General features: G+C 42.9%; 1 protein-coding gene and 1 non-coding gene across 4 annotated transcripts; both read left to right on the top strand.

The window, feature by feature from the left end:
• Positions 1-776: 776 nt before the first annotated feature.
• On the top strand, positions 777-19,911 carry ZBED3 (zinc finger BED-type containing 3). 3 transcript variants are annotated; one of them, XM_036310232.1, is made up of 3 exons: positions 777-874; positions 3,095-3,136; positions 14,419-19,911. In XM_036310232.1, exon 3 carries the CDS (start codon positions 14,433-14,435, stop codon positions 15,108-15,110), a length of 678 nt encoding a protein of 225 aa, XP_036166125.1. In that variant the 5' UTR covers positions 777-874; positions 3,095-3,136; positions 14,419-14,432; the 3' UTR covers positions 15,111-19,911. The 3 variants fall into 3 exon arrangements, with proteins under 3 accessions (XP_036166125.1, XP_036166124.1, XP_036166126.1); XM_036310231.1 differs by lacking the exon at positions 3,095-3,136 and having other exon boundaries at positions 779-874; XM_036310233.1 differs by lacking the exons at positions 777-874; positions 3,095-3,136 and adding an exon at positions 5,584-5,995.
• LOC118657244 lies at positions 5,834-5,971 on the top strand. The gene has a single exon (XR_004967956.1). It is a non-coding gene; the product is annotated as a small nucleolar RNA SNORA47 (small nucleolar RNA).
• Positions 19,912-21,443: the final 1,532 nt, after the last annotated feature.

Here is a 21,443-nt window from a genome sequence, read left to right as displayed (position 1 = left end):
TACCCACTGTCATATGATTTACAAGGCTTTCTTTCTTGTGAGAGGAGTATACTTTTAGGCCCCATTGACAGGCAGGCTTTGTCATGTGACTTGGTTTGGCCAAGAGAATGTGAGCTGTTTTAAGCGCGGGGTGACAGGGACGTGTGAGAGCTAATTGTTCCATTTCCAGAAACTTGGCAAGACACCTGTTTAACTGTCAGTTGCTTGAAATCGGCCAAAGTGGGAGTACTTCCAGCATGAAAACAACCACTACTACAAATCAGGACTCCTTCCCTCACATCACAGTGGGTGCCAGCACAGTGAGCCCGTCCAAAGGAGTTGATCTTTCAGCCTGGAATAAGGGAAACTGGTGGAGTAGAGCCAAAGCTGCCAGCAGCACAGGCCATTTGCTTGAAAATGAGTCTTCGTTGTAAATCACTAAATATAAGGTTCCAAAAGCTGACTGACACACCAATGCCTCCTTCCTACCTTTATCTGCCAGACCTGGTTTAGGAGATTCCTTCTAACTACCGGTGCCATCACACACCTGGAACCTGAGAGGATAAAAGCTGCATAAGAGACCTAAGACAGGAATCCAGGTCTTGGAAGGTTAATGGAACAAAATTACGTTTTTAAAAAGTCACTAAACGGCTGTTTCATTTCTGAACTTGGCAAACAGGAGTCTTTCACTCGTGGATAGTTTAGGAGTGACTCCCCCGTCCTTTCAACTACAGCTCCCCGTCCCCACTCCCCCCTCACCCCCAGACGGAAACTAAGCGCTGTGCCTTTAAGGGGCCCAGCGGAGGTTTCCGTGCAGGACAACGTGTCTGCGAGGATCCCGGCGGGACCGACCCGCACTCCCAGCCCGCAACCCGCACGCTCCAGGGAGACCAGCGTGAGTGTGGGCCTCGAGGCGAGGCGGGTGTGGGAGCACCGGGCCAGGCTGGGGCTCCTGCAGGCCCGGGGGTGGGGGGACGGGGATGGGGGGGGGGGCGCGCGGAGGGGGAAGGGGGAGGGGGGCTGCGTAGGCTGGGGCCCCGCGACCTGGGACCCCGGGTGAGTGGAACCACAGATCGCCGGGGTACCCCCATCCCAGGCTTGCGTGCATGGGGGGCCATGCCGTCCTTCGCTGTGGTCCGGGGTCCTTATTGTGGAAAATGCAGCGGCCCCAGGTTCTGCATAAAGGCACCGTGTCATTTCTCTCAGGGCCTCTTTTTTCTCCCTCACTCCATATGCCCTCAAAAAAGTTCCTGGGGAACACAAACTCCTCTGCTCCCCTTTATTAAAATTGCCCTGCAGCGGTCAGACTTTTCACGATGTGCAAATCTCTCTACTGGACATTTCCTTCATGTTTCGCACTGTGGGGAGGGGGAACCCCACGCAAGCCCGATGCTCTAGCAAGAGCCCTCCCCTCCCCAGCCCCCACCTTCGTGGTGCTCAGACAAAAGAATTTTCTGTTCCTTCGGGAGTACGCAGACCAACTTGCTGTAACTACTTACACTAAGCAAACGCCTGAAGCTTACCAAGCAAACTTATTTTTCCATGAAAGAAAAAAATTAAGTATCTGCTACCTTCTGAATTTCTAATTAGCCGAGACTACAAAGACTGGGTGTTTAAAGAACTTTTGTAGAAATAGCCTAATAAATTGACATAATTAAGTTTATTATTTTCTGCACTTTTTATTAATGTGTTATTTGTACACACCTGTTTTGTCCAAAAATAGCTTGAGGCAACCCTCAATAGAAAGTATTCAACAATGTGCAAAACAGCCAAGAGCCCAAATCAGTTAATTCTCAATTTAAAAATCTTGGTGTTACAAAGGCCTTCAAAGAGCAGCTTAAAATCCTTCTAATTCATATTAAATTATGCATAATAAAATGGATCAACACCCTTCTTTTTAGCAACATATATATTAAGTAATGTAGGACTGAAATAAAGGTCCACTTTAGGACAGAACACTTTGTCATTTTCATTTTTTTTAAATGCATTAATAGAGAAAGAATATTTCTGAGCCTTTTAGCTAATGGTAGAGCTATCTAAGAGTTTGGTTTATGATAGTTAGAGAACATCTCTGATTCACCAGATAAATAGCTGTGGGTCCAGTAATTTTTTAAATCCCTATCTGCGGATAAGTTTTTAAATTGATTTTCAGAGCAAGAGGAAGGGGGAGAGAGGGAAACATCAATGGGTTGCCTCCCATACACACCCAAAGGGATCGAACCTTTTATTGTATGGGATGACCTTCCAACCAACTTAGTAAGTTTTTCACAGTCCATGTTTAATCTTTTTCTAAGTATTTTCACGCTTGACCCTTTACTCCCTGACCTAGACATTGACACTTTACAGTTTGGAGGCATTTTTACTTGCTTTTTAACTTTGAAGTCTTCAGACTGGTGATTCCAGACTAATTGTTCTAATGGCCTGGATCTCTTTATGAATAGATGAATACAATAGATTAGGCTGCAAACCAATATTCACCGAAGAGGGACAGGTAACAGATGGATGAATTGTGGTTTCCTTGATACTTCCCTTGTCAAGGCTAATTATTTGTCCTAATTATTATGTTCTGCTTTAAGTTACTGGTGGATGAAGTAAATGAAAATGTTTTTAGACAAGTCCGTGTAGATTTCACATGACGTGAATTTCTTAGCTAAGATCCAGATTCAACCTACACATAATTGTTTTAACTGTGGTGGATTAATCCAACCGAAGAGATTAGTTTGACTGTGGAAGAACATATAGAGCTGCAGTCCATTTGTTACTGCCTTTTGAGAACATTGCCTGATTCTTTGTCCTTTAGCCTGCCTCATATGTTGTATTTGTACAAGCACCTATAATAATAAAAGCGGACGTCCTTCCTTCTGGACAAAGCCACCTCGGGCAGGGGCCAAGGCCCTTGCACACATTTCATGCTTCAGGCCTCTAGTTAAGTATAAAATAATAAAATTAACTTTTATGGGTGGTTTATAGGATGATTCTCAATGTTATAGTCATACACTGTATACGTATGATCATATTTACACAAATTATTCATCCAGGTTTTGATCTCTTCCCTTATTCTCTATATTAGTATTCAAGGAGATCATACTGAGGAATCTTGTTTTTAATCTGATAGGTTATTAGAAGAATAGAACTTCAGAGAACTTCAAATGCAGAGGTAATTAATGTAAATTTATTATCTTCCACAGGCTTAGCCCTCATATCATTCCTTCCAGATAATGGATACTTAATGAAACTCACTCACAAGAGAGTTCAGAGTCGTGGTTCCAACATACTACTTTCTCCCATTCCATGGCATAACTAAAATTTACTTTTTTCCCCCTGAAATCAGACTAAAAATTTTCCACTGTTCATTTCATGCTAGGAGTGCTTTTGTTTTAATTTCAAGTGATTTTATTTTAAAATATGAGCGTAGAAGCGTAGTTATAAGACTAAACAATTGGAACTTCATGAGTCAGCACTAGTGGTCATGTATTTTTGTGAATTTTGTGGGGAAGGGAAGGGGTGCCCGGCCAGCAGTGTCTGCAGGAACATTTGTGCTAGGGCCCACAAGGCCCATCTCTTCTCTCGTGTGGACACTGTGTGATGGAATTCATCCTCCTGAGTGAACCTTTACCACAGATATCAGAACTATTGCCGGAAGCATTTCCCACCACCAGTGGTGAGCTTCCAGAAGGCAGGAACTATGTGGTTATCCTCTTGGCATCCTGGGCGGCAGGCAAGCACCTGACCCTGAGCAGGTCAGGTGCACAATGAACATTTGAATGAAAGTTTAAATGGATGTAAGCAAAATAATCACATTCATTGGTACCTTTCTTGTAGTTTAAAAACTGTTAAAGGAAAATTTCAGGGACCTCTTATTCATCATTTTCTTCTTGTTAACTAACGATCTGGTTCATGGATGTGTGTTTTTGTTGGGTACTTGCTAAGAAAGAAATGCATATCACAGGGCTCCAGCTAACCAGACCTCCCCACCATCTTCTACCTGAGGGATGAATAACCTATTTTGCGGAAGGTCAATTTAGGAAGTGAAAAAAAAATTGGCTGGGGAGGGGGTGGTAGATTTGTGATTCTTTTTTATTTGCTTTTTGTATTTAAAAATCCTCATGACAATTTTTCCAACTTAAACTACCTATTTACTATATTGAATAATAGAATGTCAAAAAGAAACATAATACTGCCTTTTAGGGACTGAGAACTTAATATGGGCAGGTTTGAACAGTAAATATTGGTGGATTCTTTTCTTCATGCCTTGTATTTATATAGCATTAGAGTCCAACAATGAGTCATTTGTGGTATCTGATTTCAGTCACCAGTTTAAGAGGCAGATAATCTTATCACATCCCTTTACAGATGGGTATATGGACACTTGGATGAGCTGGGTCTAAGAACCTAGAGTGAGATTCATTGCGTCCCTGAGTGCCTGCTTGTGCCAGGGAGCTAGTGAGTGAGGTGGACTGCTCCCCCATGGCATCCTCCATCTCCTGTGGATATAGAATCTCCTCCTGCTTGGGCAGGGCACAACAGACCACTCCAAATGGAACAACCCTCCAGGCCAGATGGCACTATGCCCCATAGGACTGTTCCCTCCAGCCTCAATCATTAAGGCTGCCGAGCCCTGTCAAGCTCACATGTATAAGGAATGTTTTGTAATTTCTTTTGTCTCTGTATAGGTCTTGCCATATACCATACATACACTACCTAAATGTAGACACATGATCATGTGAATGCTTAGGACTTTTTTCCTTTTGTGTTTACCCCTTCCCCTTCTCCCTCCTTTCACATCAGATGTCACCTCCTCAACCCATAATGTGTCTCCTTCCTTACTTTTCTTTAATAATAATGAGATCATACATACTTTTCTGAAACTTTCTTTTTTCCAAAGAAACTGAACAATTCCTCCAGAAACCCCTCTAGGTCATCTGGCAGAGCTCCAATCCATCCTTTTTAATGGGTGCATAATACTCCCTGAAGTGACCATATATTCTTTACCTGGCCATTCTCCTACTGATAGGTATTCCCTTGTTTCCAGCTTTTTGCTGTACTAAGTGATACTGTACTGAAAACATCCTCATACATACAGCTTTACATATCAGTCCTTCTAGTTCTGCAGAAGATCCCCACAGGTGGAATCCTGATTACATCTATTTTTAATTAGTAGAAATCACCAGATTGCTCTCCTAGAAGCCTTCACGCCTCCACTAGGAAGGCAGGAGCATTCCCTTTCCTCTGCCTCCCTCCCATTCTTGTTACTGTAATATTGTTCCTTTCCTAGCACTTCCTGAATGTAAGTGATGTGGTGCATCTTTTCACAAGTGTCCTGGCCATTTGATTTTGCCATAGGTCCTTTGCCTCCTCATATTTCTTGCCCATTTTTTATTGGGTCATTTGTGTCTTGCTTTTTTTAAAAAATATTTTTTTTTTATTGATTTTAGAGAGGAAGGGAGAGGGATAGCTAGAAACATCAATGATGAGAGAGAATCATTGATCGGCTGCCTCCTGTACACCTCCTACTGGGGATCTAGCCCACAACCCAAGCATGTGCCCTTGGCCGGAATCGAACCTGGGACCCTTCAGTCCCCAGGCTGATGCTCTATCCACTGAGCCAAACCAGCTAGGGGTGTGTCTTGCTGTTAAGTTTGTATGAGTTCTATGTATATTAGAGTGTGGCTGAAGAAGATGGTTGACTGGGAGGCTGCTCTCCCACTGCACTTACAGGGGAGGCTGAAATGAGCTCAGGAGTTGTTTAGCGGAGCTAGGCAGGCTGTTATGACCTTCAGCCACAGGTTGCTCGTCACTCTTTAACTACTGAGCGTGAACAGGAGACTGTATTGAGCCAGAATGTAGCTGTGTGCGGAGGACTGAGAAGGTGGGGCAGTTCTGTACCATGCTGCCTTCCACTGGTTAAGACCTCCAAGAGCAAAGGCCTACCAAGGTAGAAGATGTCCCTCTGTCACCTGTAGAGGAGCAGCACTGAGCTGGCCGACATTTGTGGTGCTGCTTGTCCCTGGCTCAGGTAAGGTGTTCCACTAAGTCTAAAGGATTAAGACATCAAAAACTGCTTTTTATCCTTGTTTTCACCTTAACTCTTTTTTAAAAAAAATATATTTTATTGATTTTTCACAGAGAGGAAGGGAGAGGGATAGAGAGTTAGAAACATCGATGAGAGAGAAACATTGATCAGCTGCCTCCTACACCCCCCCCCACTGGGGATGTGCCCGCAACCAAGGTACATGCCCTTGAGTCCGCAGGCCGACGCTCTATCCACTGAGCTAAACCGGTTAGGGCACCTTAACTTTTTTAAAAATATATATTTTTATAGACTTCAGAGAGGAAGCGAGAGGGAGAGAGAGCTAGATACATCAGTGATGAGAGAGAATCATTGATCGGCTGCCTCCTGCACACCGCCCCTCCACCCCCCACTGGGGATTGAGCCCACAACTGGGCATGTGCCGTGACCGGGAATCGAACCAGAGACCCTTCCATCCACAGGCCGACGCTCTATCCATTGAGCCAAACCGGCTAAGGCTCCACCTTAACTCTTAACAAAAAATAAAAATAAATAAATAAATAAATCCTCACCTGAGGATATGTTTACTGATTTTAGGAAGAGGAAGAGTGAGAGAGAAACATCGATCAGTTTCCTCCCATATGTGCCCTGACCAGGGATCGAACCCACAACCTAGGTATGTGCCCTGACTGGGAATTCAACCCAGAACCTTTTGGTGCACAAGACTACGCTCCAACCAACTGAGTCACCAGCCAGGGCTCCACATAACCCCTGTAACCGATGGCATTCATGTCGGTGGCACTCCTCTAGGCATCCCAGATTTTGAAGAAACCCAGAGACATGTTGCAGGGAGGTAAAGCATGACAGTAATCGGTCATCCCTGGCACTTTTAGGTGTACATCAGGAATGATTACTCTCAGACTTTGGCACAGGTAAGAGAATATGCAGGTTATATGCAATTTTCAACCCCCAGCTCAAGAAAGCATATCAGAATACGAAGTGATAGTCTTGATATTATAGGAAAACTTTAAATCTCTTTTCATATGTAAAATAAAATAGGGGTCCATTATACGATTAAGTCCACTTTAGTGTATGTCCAATAATTTTTAGAAAGGAGCTGTGGAAGAGATAAGATTCAAATGTAGGAGGAAATAGAATTGTAAAAAAAGGAAAAAGAAGTGTAGAAAAAAATTTAAGGTAAAGATGGATCTCTTGGGAGAAATCTAGCCTTTAATTTCTAAAAAGCTTTTATACTAATTGGTCATCATGAGTAACCATATTCAAATCAATTTCTAATGTATTAGGAAATATGTAACTGGCTATTTCTTTTGTTAGAAGAGGCCTGATACTTATCTTTTTTTTTCTCTAATTCTTGTAAATGTACTATCTCTTTTCAAAATGTGAGAGAGATATTAAACGTCATGCCTGATCCTAAGTGGGCTTGCTTGATGGGAAAAGGAACAATGAGGTTTAGAAAGTGGTAATTCATCTGTAACAAGACTATTAGCAATTGAATTAAAATTTGAAAGTAAATTATATTAATATAGCAGCTTATTTTTCCTATTCTCATCTCTGTCTGTAGTCATTCCTAGTTGCATTTAATAAGAGAAATTCTGACACTATCACCTCACTGCTGCTGGTTCAAAACCTGGCAGTATGAGCAGGCATTAGCTATCTCACTGTGCATCATTCTCCCACCTTGGCCTTGATTTCCCCCCTGAAATAAGTTCTCAGATGAGTTCCAAGAGCAGGTTGTGTGTTCTCTTATTATCTTTAAACTTTCTAGAATCACACATTTGGTCCTTTGTGAGGTTGTTTCCTAAAGAATAAACTTCACCTTTTCTATCCCCCCTTCTGTGATGGTTTATTGCAGTGGTAAACTGTTTTCCTAATAGAAAAAAGACATTGCAATGATAGTTACTGTGTTGTGTTTGGATCCCTTTAACAGATATTTTCTTAGACAAAGCAAGAAGCTATCATTGTTCTTTATTTTTCTTACTTAATTAAAAGTATTCACCAAGCCATGTATCTTGCAACTATACAGAGGAGATCATTTAGTTGGAATAAACAATATAGAAAATTAATTTTGTTTTTTGACTCAAGCACCTGTTAGAGGATCTGAAAAAATGAACACCAGGAGGACATGGTGTTAACCAGTATTTCTAGTACCCATCTGTAAGGCTGTTTAACTGAATTTCTTTCTGTCAGCTGCCTGTCCTCTGACTCTACTCCTAGCACTGCTGAGGTCCTTCAGAACTCAGGGCTAATGCTGCAGTGTTCCCATTGCCCGAAACCCCGAGGCAATGACAGAGACCTCAATGCCCTCAGTACATGGCACACCATCTAATTTAAAGGTTTAGAAAGCTGCTTTCTATACTGCTATCTCTTTAATGTGCGAATTTTAAAAACATTTTAATAGGCTTTTAGTACTGTCAATTCTCTCATAAACGTTTTTAAAATCACAAAATGATACACCAGACACTAATATAAAATAATATCGAATGTAAGCTGTAATTAAAAAATAAAATTTAAAGTTCTTTTTGAAAAATCACAAACCAAAGATACTTTTTATCTTGAAAAAAGTACCCTATTGAAATCTTTTTAAGAGGCTGTTCACTACTGACACTTTTACCCCTAAAGTTTAAAAAAGTAACTTTTCACTCCTAAAGCTTTATTTTCTGCTTATTTCTAAAGTTTACTCTGCAACACTGAGAGAAGCATACAAAAGAGAACCTGGATCTCATTCTGAAGAAAAAAGATAATAACCTTTTTGTAGGAGACCAGAGAAGACTAATTAAAACTAGTATATACAGTGCACTTCCAGCCAAGATGGCAGAATAGGTCAATGCTGTGCTTGGCCCCTCTCATGACTACAGAAGAATTTCAATTAAATTATACAACAACCATCACTGAGAACCATCTGGACACTAGCCGAACAGAAGTCCTACCACTAAAGTATAAAGAAGAACCCACAATGAGACTGGTAGGAGGGGCAGAGACATGGAAGGGCAGGTCCCACACAAATGGTGCGGCAAGAATCTGGAAAAATATCTCAGCTGCAGAGGTCTCCTCTGAGGAACAAGGGGTTCCAGCCACACAGTGGGCTCCCCAGCCAGAGGCACCAGTCCCAGGAAGAGGAGACCCCACAAATTCAGTACAGTAGCAGGATACAAAATTAATATTCAGAATTTGATTGCATTTTATATGTCAACTAGAGGCCCGGTGCACGGATTAATGCATCGGTGGGGTCCCTTGGCCTGGCCTGCACCCTTTCGCAATCTGGGACCCCTCCGGGGATGTTGGATAGCCAGTTTTGGCCCGATCCCCACAGGCCCAATCCAGACAGGAGGGAGCCCGATCCCCACAGGCCCAATCCAGACAGGAGGAAGCCCGATCCCCACAGGCCCGATCCAGACAGGAGGGAGCCCGATCCCCACAGGCCTGATCCAGACAGGAGGAAGCCCGATCCCCACAGGCCCGATCCAGACAGGAGGGAGCCCGATCCCCACAGGCCCAATCCAGACAGGAGGAAGCCCGATCCCCACAGGCCCGAGCCAGACAGGAAGGAGCCCGATCCCCGCAGGCCCGAGCCAGACAGGAGGGAGCCCGATCCCCGCAGGCCCGAGCCAGACAGGAAGGAGCCCGATCCCCGCAGGCCCGATCCTGTGCATCTGTCCCCTGGTGGTTAGTGTGCATCATAGCGACCAGTCGTTCGGTCGCTTAGGCTTTTATATATATAGATAATGAACAATCAGAGAAATTAAGGAAACAATCCCATTTACAATTACATTTAAAAAAAAAATACCTAGGAATAAGTTTAATCAAGGAGGCAAAAGACCTGTACTTGGGAAATTATAAAACACTGAAGAAAGAAACTGAAGAAGATACAAAGAAATGGAAGAATATACAGTGCTCGTGGATTAACACCATTAAAATGTCCGTACTACCCAAAGCAGTCTACAGATTCAATATCTATCAAAATACTAATGGCATTTTTTAGAGAATTAGAACAAATAATACTAAAATTTACATGGAACCACAAGAGACCCCAAATAGCCAAAGCAATCTTGACAAAAATGAACAAAATTGGAGGTATCACAAGACCAGATATCAAAAACTATACTATAAGGCTATAATAAAACAGCATGGTGCAGGGATAAAAACAGACACATGGGTAAATGGAACAGAAGTGAGAGCCCAAAAAGAAACCCATGCCTATATGTTCAATTAATATATGCCAAATGAGGCAAGAATATACAGTGGGGTAAAGATAAGTCTATTCAATAAATGGTGTTGGGAAAACTGGACAGATACATGCAAAAGAATGAAACTGGATCACTTTCTTACACCATATACAGGAATAAAATAAAAATGGATTAAAGACTGCCCTAGCAGGTTTGGCTCAGTGGCTAGAGCGTCAGCCTGTGGACTGAAAGGTCCCGGGTTCAATTCTGGTCAAGGGCACATGCCCGAGTTGCAGGCTCTATCCCCAGTAGGGGGCATGCAGGAGGCAGCCGATCAATCATTCTCATCATTGATATTTCTATTCTCTCCCTCACCCTTCCTCTCTGAAATCAATAAAAAAATTTTTTTAATGGATTAAAGACTTAAATGTTAAGACCTGAAACCATAAAACTCCTAGAAGAAAACATAGGCAGTAAACTTTGACATTGCCCTAGTAATATTACATGTCTTCTTGTGCAAGGGAAACAAAAGAAAAATAAACAAATGTGACTACATCAAATTAAAAAGCTTCTGCACAGTGATGGATACTCTACTGAATGGGATAAGATAGTCACCAATGATACATCCAATAAGGGATTAATACCGAAAATATATAAGGAACTTATACAAAGTAACACATAACACACACACACACACACACACACACACACACACACACAAATAAACAATCCAATTGAAAAATGGGCAGAGGACCTCAACAGACATTTCTCCAAAGAGGACATACAGATGACCAATACACATGAAAAGATGCTCAACATCACTAATCATCAGATAAATGCAAATTAAAACCACAGTGAGATCTAACCTCACACGCGTCACAATGGGTAACATCATAAACAAGTATTGGCAAGGATATAGAACAGAAGGAACCCTTGTGGGATTGTAAATTGGTACTGCCACTATGAAAAAACATATGGAAAACTCAAAAAATTAAAAATAGAACTACCATATTACCCAGCAAGTTCACTTATGGGTATTTATCCAAAGAAATCTAAAACACTAATTTTTAAAAGATATATGCATCCCTATGTTCACTGCAGCATTATTTACAATAGCAAAGATATGGAAGTAATCTAAGTATCTGTCCATGGACAAATGGATAATGAAGACATGGTACATATGTATAGTAGAATATTACTCAGCCAGGAAAAAGAGTGAAATTTTGCCATTTGTGACAACATGGATGGGCCTGAGGAGTATTATGTCAAGTGAAATGACAGAGAAAGACAAGTACCATATGATTTCACTTATATGTGGAATCTGAAGAACAAAATAAATGAACAAATGAGACAGAAACTCATAGATACCGAGAACATTTTGATGACTAGCAGATGGGAGTGGGGTTTAGGGGATGAAAAAGGGGAAGGTTTAAGATGTGCAAATTGCCAATTATAAAATCAGTCACAGGTACCAATAATATTGTAATAATTATGTATGTTGTCAGGTGGGTACTAAACTTAAGGGTGCTCATTCCAAAGCTATATAAATGTCTAATCACTATGTTGAACACCTAAAACTAGTATAATATTGTATGTCATTTTTAATAGAAAAAATAAGCAAAATTTAAAAAATGCACACACACACACACACCCCGTACATAGCTAGTTATTTGCATTTAAGAAGCTTGAATTCCCATTTTTAGTATAAGCACTTGTTAGCTGGGGACCCATTTGATTTCTAAGAGAATTCTTAGTTAATAAAAGAGGATTGGGCATTTTTTAACATCCCCCCCACACACCCTCAGGGAATGAACAATTAATAATACTGAAAACGGAGAAACTAAGATGGCGGCATAGGTAAACACCGGGAAATTGTCGCCTCCCACAACAATTGAAAATTACCGCAAAGGACTGAGCAAACATCATCCAGAACAACAGGAAGGCTGGCTGAGTGTAAATTCTACAACTAGAAGGAAAGAAAAGCACGCTGAGAGCCAGAGGCGCTGCGGAGGTGAAGTGCAGAGGTACGGCGGCGCGCGCGAGGAAAGGGGGTAGCACCTGAGGACGTGGCTGTCTTTTTGAATCACAAACTCCCGACTGCTCTGAACTCCGGTTCCGGGAAGTCTCTGGGGACCCAGGTCTCATACGGGGAGAAGCTGGTCTGTCCGGCAGCGGGCGAACTTGAAGGCGGCTTTCCCTCAGAGGTGCTTGCAGCAATTAGCGGGTCACTGAGACCCGCGACTCCGAGCAGAGAATCAGCCATAGCCCCCTGATCCGCCCTTTGATTCCCTGAGACCCCGCCCCACCCAGGCTGAGGCAGAGGCTTTTGCATGTGAATGTACCTAACTGCAGCCCAGCCAGGCAGACCCGGAACTTCCAAGAGAAGGCCCAAAGCCCCGCAGCGGCTTGCATTGCTTCACAGCTGAGCCTCTTCGTGGCTCCTGCTGTGTGGCCTCAGGCAGAGGCTGAATTAGCACCTCCTTAGATCCAGGAGCCACTGTACCCAGTGGTCAGAGGGTACCAGACTGCAACTCCTCAGATCCATAAGGGACACACTCAGGGAGCAGACTCAGTGAGCACCAAAGCCCCACTGAAGCAAGTCTTGCCCCAGAAGGGTGTCTTCAGCACAGAAGTTCTCCCACTTTAGACACAGCTGATTCTCACAGCCAATTGGCCTGGAGGTCAATTCCTCCCAGTGATTCTACAACAACCAAGGCACCAAGAGTGCACCAAGAGTGTCCACCCCAGGTAATTGGGGAGGCTGAGCTACTGGGCCCTACAGGACACCTGGCGCACAGGGCCACTCTATCAACACAGGGAAGCTGCCAAAATGCGGAGACAAAGAAACAGGTCACAAATGGCAGAAATGGAGGAAAGCAAACGATTGGATATAGAGTTTAAGGCCACGGTTATAAGGTTTTTCAAGAATTTTATGGAAACCGCCGATAAATTTAATGAATCCCTCAATAAGTATAGGGAGACCATGGAGGACATGAAAAAGGACCAACTAGAAATTAAGCATACACTGACTGAAATAAAGAATAATTTACAGAGATCCAGCAGCAGAAAAGAGGATCCCAAGAATCAAGTCAAAGATTTGAAATACAAAGAAACAAAAAATACCCAACCGAAAAAGAAAAAAGAAAAGAGATTCCAAAAATATGAAGATAGTGTAAGGAACCTCTGGGACAACTTCAAGCGTACCAACATCAGAATTATAGGGGTACCAGAAGGAGAGAGAGGGCAAGATATTGAAAACCTTTTTGAAGAAATAATGACAGAAAACTTCCCCTACCTGGTGAAAGAAATGGACTTACAAGTCCAGGAAGCGCAGAGAACCCCAAACAAAAGGAATCCAAAGAGGACCACACCAAGACACATCATAATTAAAATGCCAAGAGCAAAAGATAAAGAGAGAATCTTAAAAGCAGCAAGAGAAAGACAGTCAGTTACCTACAAGGGAGTACCCATACGACTGTCAGCTGATTTCTCAACAGAAACCATGCAGGCCAGAAGAGAGTGGCAAGAAATATTCAAAGTGATGAATAGCAAGAACCTGCAACCAAGATTACTTTATCCAGCAAAGCTATCATTCAGAATAGAAGGTCAGATAAAGAGCTTCACGGATAAGAAAAAGCTAAAGGAGTTCATCACCACCAAACCAGCATTATATGAAATGCTGAAAGGTATACTTTAAGAAGAGGAAGAAGAAAAAGGAACTCTTACCATTTGCCACAGCATGGATGGAACTGGAGAGCGGATAAATACCACATGATCTCACTCATTTGTGGAATATAATGAACAACATAAGCTGATGAACAAGGACTGATCCAGAGACGGAGAGGCATTGATTGGACTGTCGGGACTTGGAGGGAAGGTAGGGGAGGGTGGGGGTAAGGGGGAAAGATCAACCAAAGGACTTATATGCAAGCATATAGGCCTAATCAATGGACATGGACAACGGGGGGGAGAGGGCATGAGGGGGGGGGGGGTAGAGGGTAACGTGGGGACAAGGACACATATGTAATATCTTAATCAATAAAAAATATATTAAAAATAATAATAATAATAATACTGAAAAAGAATCCCAGGTATCTACCCCAAAGTAACCATAGGATTTTTATCTGTAATAAAAGGAAGACATGGTTTCTTCACAGGCTATCTATAATCATAAACGTTGTTTGAGTGTGTGTACATCTATGAATATAAAATGTTGTTCTTACCTCTTTTCCTCTCGGTATGCAGACGCTTTAGAGAGGATGAAGAGCGAGGAGCTGGTGGCGCCCATGGAAGAGACCTGTGGGCAGGAGGATGCGGCGGTGGCGCAAGGCGACTCTTTCCCCGGCCTGGCGCCGGCGCCTCCCGGCCGCCTGGGGGCGCCATATTCCGAGGCCTGGGGGTACTTCCACCTGGCCCCGGCGCGCCCCGGACAGCCGTCCGGCTACTGGGCCACCTGCCGGCTGTGCGGGGAGCAGGTGAGCCGAAGCCCGGGCTCCCGCGCGGGCACCCCGGCGCTGTGGAGGCACCTGAAGAGCGCGCACCGGCGGGAGCTGGAGAAGAGCGCCGCCCGCCACTCCCCGCCCCCGGGCCCCGGCCCCGCCGCGGCTGCTGAGGGCGACTGGGCGCGCCTGCTGGAGCAGATGGGCGCGCTGGCCGTGCGGGGAAGCCTGCGAGAGCGCGAGCTGGCGCGGCGCGAGGCGGCCGTGGAGCAGGGCGAGCGCGTCCTGGAGCGGAGGCGCCGGGCCCTGCAGGAGGAGGAGCGCGCGGCGGCCCAGGCGCGGCGGGAGCTGCAGGCTGAGAGGGAGGCGCTGCAGGCGCGGCTGCGGGAAGTGAGCCGTCGCGAAGGCGCCTTGGTCGCGGCCCCGCTGCAGACCCCGCTCAAAGAGGAGCCCGAGGGGAAGAGGGACGGCTACATTGTCACTAAAGTCCACCTGTAGGTTTTGGCCGCTTCCCCAACCCCACGCCGGCGCAACTCCAAGTGTGGCCCGCGGCCCAGCGCCTTCAGCCTCACCTGGGAGCTGAGTCTCAGGCCCGGCCTGCGGGGGAGTTGGAATCTCCAATGGAGGGGCTTGAAAAGCGCTTCGGAAGCCTGAGCAGAATGCAGTCATTCCGACCCTGCGGCCACCTAGGGAGCCTGGGAGCTCCAGCAGCCCCCTTTGCTGTTGGCGTTTAGTTGGCGTCCGTGCAGGGAGCAGTTTTCCTCCAAATGCCTTTAGAAACGAGAGCTCCAGCAGCCCCTCGATTCTAAGTCATCTGAGGCCTTGTACCTGGTGACTCTGAAAGGACAGAAGCGTCCTTACCCACCAAAGACCGCTACACCATGTGCCTGTACACCAGCCTGGACAATCCATGAAAATAAGGGTAAAGCAAAATTTTTAAAAAAAGTTCTACTCATTTTCTAATGAGTAAATCTTTGATGAGCAGCCTTTGCCCAACACCAAGTTCTGAAAAAGGGGCCACTTGTTTCTACGACTGCTCTTTACCCGTATCATCTCAGGCCGCAGCAGTACAATCCTAAGAACCCCCGTTTACTCTCCTCCCCAGATTGCACAATATCATGTGCACCTTCGTCTGTTTCACCTCAGCCGCCACCTTTCCCATTTCAGATCCAGTGGCAGCTGTAGTCAATGTCCCCACTTTCTGCCTCACACCTGCCTCCTTACTAGCAAAACATGACCTCATCCTTCATTGCTATGAAGGGCATATCCCCCCCACCTGAGGCAACCTCCTCTCGTGTTTACATCTATTCCTTTCCCACCTTCACTGGCTCTTTGCTCCATTAGTGTCCTTCTTTTCCTCTTACTCCCTCCCTTTCCCCACACTTCCTCCGAAATGCCCACTTTCCCTTGCACTAAAAAAAAAAAAGATTCCCCCAGCGGGGAAGCTCTCAACTGAACCACCATCCAAGGAGGGTCAAGTAGTCCTTGCTGCCCATACTTCCTCCCATGGTCAGCTTTCCATGCTACACTGGACTCTTAAGAAGCCACCACAATCTCACAGTGGCTGAATGTGATTATTTACTCAACCTTCATTTTGCTTAATCTCTCCCTTCTTGAAATTTCTCCTTTGGTAGGGGGACCTTGCTTTTCCTCCAGAGAATTCCTTTTCCTGATATAGACTAGTTCCCAAACAATTTTTCTTAGTTCTATTTTTTCTCAATTTTTTATAGACTGAAAAATTTCAAACATCCAGAAAGTTAAAAAACTAGTACAATGAATACCCTCCACCTAGACTGAACAATTGTTAACATTTTGCCATATTCACTTTTCCTTCCCTCCACCCTATACATGTTATATTTTATCCCTAAGTATTTCAGTATGTATCTCCTAAGAATAAAGACATTATTCTACATGATTACAGTGCAATTATACCTAAGAATATAAACAATTTCCTAATAGCCTCTAATATAGTCCTTAATCAAAAATTCCCCAATTGTCCCAAGAATGTCTTTTTATCTTTTAAACAACAGGGATCAAAATTAATATATTACTTTTGATTATAACCCATAATCTTTTAACCTAGGACATCCCCCTTATTTGTTCTCCATGACGATACTTCTTTTTATTAAGAATCCCAGCCATCTGTCTTATAGAATGTCCTATATCTGGTTTTGTCTAATTGTTTCCTTAAGCCAATTTCTGCACTCATTCTTAGCTTATCCACCTGTAAGAGCTGCAATAATCACCTCCGTCCCAATGACTCCCAAATACTTCCAACCTTGAGTGTTCTGCCCCCACCCGTACTTTATAGCCAATCGCCTTCTGCCTGTTTCCATCTCTACTTGCATAACTGCCACTGCAGATGGAAAAGGCAAATCTATTCATCTCTGCATCCCCACCCACCTTTACTGTATTCTTAAAATGTATCAGGTACATACACACTTTACATGGATTCTCTCACTTTATTCTCATAGAAGCTCCATGGGGGGGGGGGGGTACTAATACTATGCCTGTTTTACAGCTAAGGAAGCTGACATAGACAGGAGTTAAGTAACTTGTACAAGAACCCAGCTGTTAAGTAGCAGAGCTGAGATATAAGTCCAGTCTTTACCTCCAGATGCCAGGCTCCTAGCTGATGTATTGCTTCCCTTGTTGTTGTCACCTGGCTGACACCTATTTCCTTCCTAACTCCAATTTCATGTAGAACCATCTGTGACATTAACATGCACTAAGCAATGACCATGTACCAGGTCCATGCTAAATACTTTACAAAAACAATTGCTTGCCCTGCAGCAACCTCATGACACTAAGTGCTCTTATGCCCACTTTGCAGAAGAGACAGGCTCAGGGGAGCTAAATAATGTCTTCAGAGTCACACAACTACTAGGAGACAGAGTGGGACTTGAAATCTAGTCTCACTGAATCCTACGCCCTGATCTACTGAATCTATTTTTCACAAAATATCACACCTGTTTTCTTTAAGATGCCATTTATCAAGCTCTGGCCTTATTTTCACTCATCTGGGGTTCATCTTCCCACTCTTATCTTCCCCCATTGTACCCTAACATTCATCTTGGCCAGAAAAATTGTACTAAGCCAACACTGATATCACTTTTCTTGCTCAAAAGCCCCCCAAATCACCTATCATCTACAAGCTTTGACTTTGTGGCCTGACATCCAAGTCCACACGCCCTGGCCAGTCTTAGTTGTCCCCTCACCTACATACACTCCAGCTAAATTGGACTCCTTATTCTTCCTGACATGCCTGGTCTTGGTACCTCTATGCCTCTATTCACCTTCCCTCCACTTAAAAGTCCCTTTAATGTCTGAGTATGAAAAATCCAAGCCCAAATTTGCCTGCCTACATGAAGCTTTCCTTGGCTCCTTCTCTTTTAGAGATGATTCCTTACCGCTCTGAACTCTCACAGCATTTTATATCTCACAACCCTTAGAATCAACTATCTAGCTTATGATTATGTGGGTTCTTACCTCTCTTGCCTGACCCTGAGTCCTTGGAGTTCACTCATCCTTCCACTCCCACAATGCCTTGCATAAAATAGCTGCTTAATAAATATTTGAGATGTCAAATCCACTCATAAAGTGTTTAAGATTTTTACAGGTTAGTTTTCTCATAATTATTAATATAACTATTCATTTATCTTTAGTTCTCTAAGTAGAATTCATAACAGAAAAAATAACTTAAAATGAAATTGCAGTAATTATTTTTTAAAGCTATCTAGTCAATAAACATTTAATAAGTATCAGTTATTGTGTTTGATTTAAATCCAATCAGCTGCTCTAGCATGTCATTATCGGGAATGTCTTCCTTAAAACTATTTTATTCATTACACAAGATAAATGTAATGCCCCAATCTGGGAAGAACAGCAGGAAAAAACAATCCCACACAGTCCTGTCACCTTGGTAAAACTGCTAGTAACATGTTAATGTACTTTATTCTTCTTTTGCAATTGTTACATTACTCTAATAATATAGTATAAGTTATTTGTCTTAAGTACCAATATTTAACTTCTTTATGTGGATTTATAAGTCAGAGTCCGATTCACCAGGGTCAAGAAGTTTGTTTCCCTGCCAAGGGCACGTACATGGGTTCCAGGGTTGATCCTTATCCCAGGTCGGGAGTGTGTGTGGGAAGCAACCAATCAATGTGTCTCTCTCACACAGGTTTCCCTCTCTCCCTTCCTCCACTCTCTAAAAAATCAATGGAAAAAATATCCTCACTCCTCAGGTGAGGATTAAAAAATGTCCATGAGCATATTGGTCCATGTCCAATGGTCCTTGTTTTGGTCCAGTCAAAAACATACATATTTAGAAAATGTCCCTGAGTTCAAACAGCCCATAATGTTTGTTCATACTTTTGGTTTATTTAAAGGGTTAATACATAATAAATACTACCATGTTTCATTGGCCCAATCATTGTGTAGAGGCTATATTGCCAATAACCCTTATTGCTTCAGTAGCCGACCTGGTCTTATATAGCTCATGGGGGTAAAAGATAGGTCGGTGTGAACCACATGTCTCCATGGATGTCTGGAACAGGACCAAGTATCAAGGATCTTCTGGCAGGGACCAAATGTTTCTATGGATATTTTGGATGGAAGCAAGTGTCCTGCTAGGATGTGGATGGGAGTTCAAAACTAATCCAAAAGACCTCAGAAAGAGCAGGTTCCCTGGGATGATTCCTGAGAGCAGATGCACACAAGTCACAAAGGCTTGCCAAGTCATTTTCCTTCAGGATAGAACTATTTTTCTATAAAAACATAAATGTCATACCTGATTTGCCAAATGAGCTAATCTAGTCAAAACTCAATATGATTTGTGACTACAAAGTAATCTGACCAATCTTACAAGTAAATCTATCAAAGCCTGCCCATCCAAGTACCTTCCCTTCAAAGCAGTCACCTTGGAAGATAGTTATTCCAAAAACATTTTCATGCTTAAAACACTTCTGGAACTCCTCTCTTACAGTAGTTCTCAGTTGCTGGCACATTCTTTAAAACATCCTTAAATTGGCAAATATTCATCTTTCCAGGAAAAATTTGATTTTTTAAAAGAGGTGACAGTTATTCAGAGCCCAGTCTGGTGAATGTGGTAGGTGATGAACTAAATTAACTTTTCTGGATAATACAGCATGATTATAATAAACCAATAATAATGATTTTTGCGTGGCTCATAAATTGGCCTTGATAATGTTATATATTAAGGTTAAGTAAAGGTAGCATGGTCATAGAGATTAAAGCCCATTTTAGTGGGTTTATGATGTGAATGAATTCAGATAGCACTGGGAGTCATTACATATTTAAATAGCATTGAATGTTTCTTTTTATGAAATCTTAATTATGACATTCTCTGAAACCTGATTTCACAGTACTAAAATGAGGGCTTTAAGGAAAAGCATTAAATGCTAATGAGAGCTTTATTATTTCAGTATATATTCTCCTGGGCCTTTGGTCAAGATAAGTAATGATCAGATGAATGAGCTGGCAACCGTCCTAGCCTCTGAAGTCTACTGGTAATTGGAAGCTAAGTAACATACTGTCACGTGTTAAAATACATTTAATAATACTCCACCAACTTCTCCCTGTCTTTTGCTTTCTGGGCAATGAAATACCATGGCATTTTAACATAGAAGAACAAAGCTAGCCTTTTGCTGGAAGAATTTCTGGAAAGTCATTCTTACTCAGCAGGCAGAAGACATTGTTTGCCTCCATTCACATTAACTCCCCCAAGAGTGTCTGCTCCACACCCTCTGGAGCAGCGGTTCTCAACCTGTGGGTCGAGACCCCTTTGGGGTTCGAACGACCCTTTCACAGAGGTCGCCTAAGACCATCGGAAAACACATATATAATTACATATTGTTTTTGTGATTAATCACTATGCTTTAATTATGTTCAATTTGTAACAATGAAAATACATCCTGCATATCAGATATTTACATTACGATTCATAACAGTAGCAAAATTACAGTTATGAAGTAGCAACAAAAATAATTTTATGGTTGCGGGTCACCACAACATGAGGAACTGTATTAAAGGGTCGCAGCATGAGGAAGGTTGAGAACCACTGCTCTAGAGATTTTTTGATTTACAGGTTCTCCAACTCCAATTCCAATGACCTGATTCATGTTGCATTGTTTTGTATTTTAATGATCTATTGTTTAGATTTAGAACCACAAAACACAAATGTCTGAGCAGGCAGAGTTATTATTCTCACAATTAAATGAGGGGCTGCAGCATCAATAAGGTTTTACTTTTGTCCACATATCCAAATCCCTCAAACACATGACTAAATTTTTTTAAAAGGCAGAGTTTATAAGATTGCCCTAAAAAGGTCTGGTTTGGAGAGAGATCTGAAAACATTAAACAACAAAAACAAACCAAATGGCACTTTCCCCTAAGAACTTTGGCTTGTGAAAAACTTTTCGATGAACAATAACTACTTTGGATTAATATTCTTTGGGGAACTATCAAGGCCTTCAGGTGACTACTTGGCCTTTACATTCTACCAAATACTGTCTGTCTAAAAAATAAGTGTAAGCTCCAAGAATGCAGGGAGTCTTATCCAGTTTGTTTATTGCTGTATCCCAAGTGCCTGGAATTGTGCCTGTATGAAGCACCTCATGGATATCTGCTGACTGATCTTCATGTAAGAGTAGCTGAAACCTAGTTCATGGAGTCCTCCCTGCAGCTCCCTAGTCCCCACAGGGTAGCAAGAGCCAATATAGGCCTGCTAGGTCTTCCTATCATTCTTCAGATAGCTCATTTTCCGAAGTCATGCAGAATCCATCCCTTCTTTGAGGATAAGACTCATCT

The sequence above is a fragment of the Myotis myotis genome, unplaced genomic scaffold (genome assembly GCF_014108235.1).
Source record: "Myotis myotis isolate mMyoMyo1 unplaced genomic scaffold, mMyoMyo1.p scaffold_m19_p_5, whole genome shotgun sequence".
NCBI classification, from domain to species: Eukaryota; Metazoa; Chordata; class Mammalia; order Chiroptera; family Vespertilionidae; genus Myotis; species Myotis myotis.
Note: the sequence above shows the minus strand (reverse complement) of the source record. Positions and strands in the feature narration are given on the sequence as shown.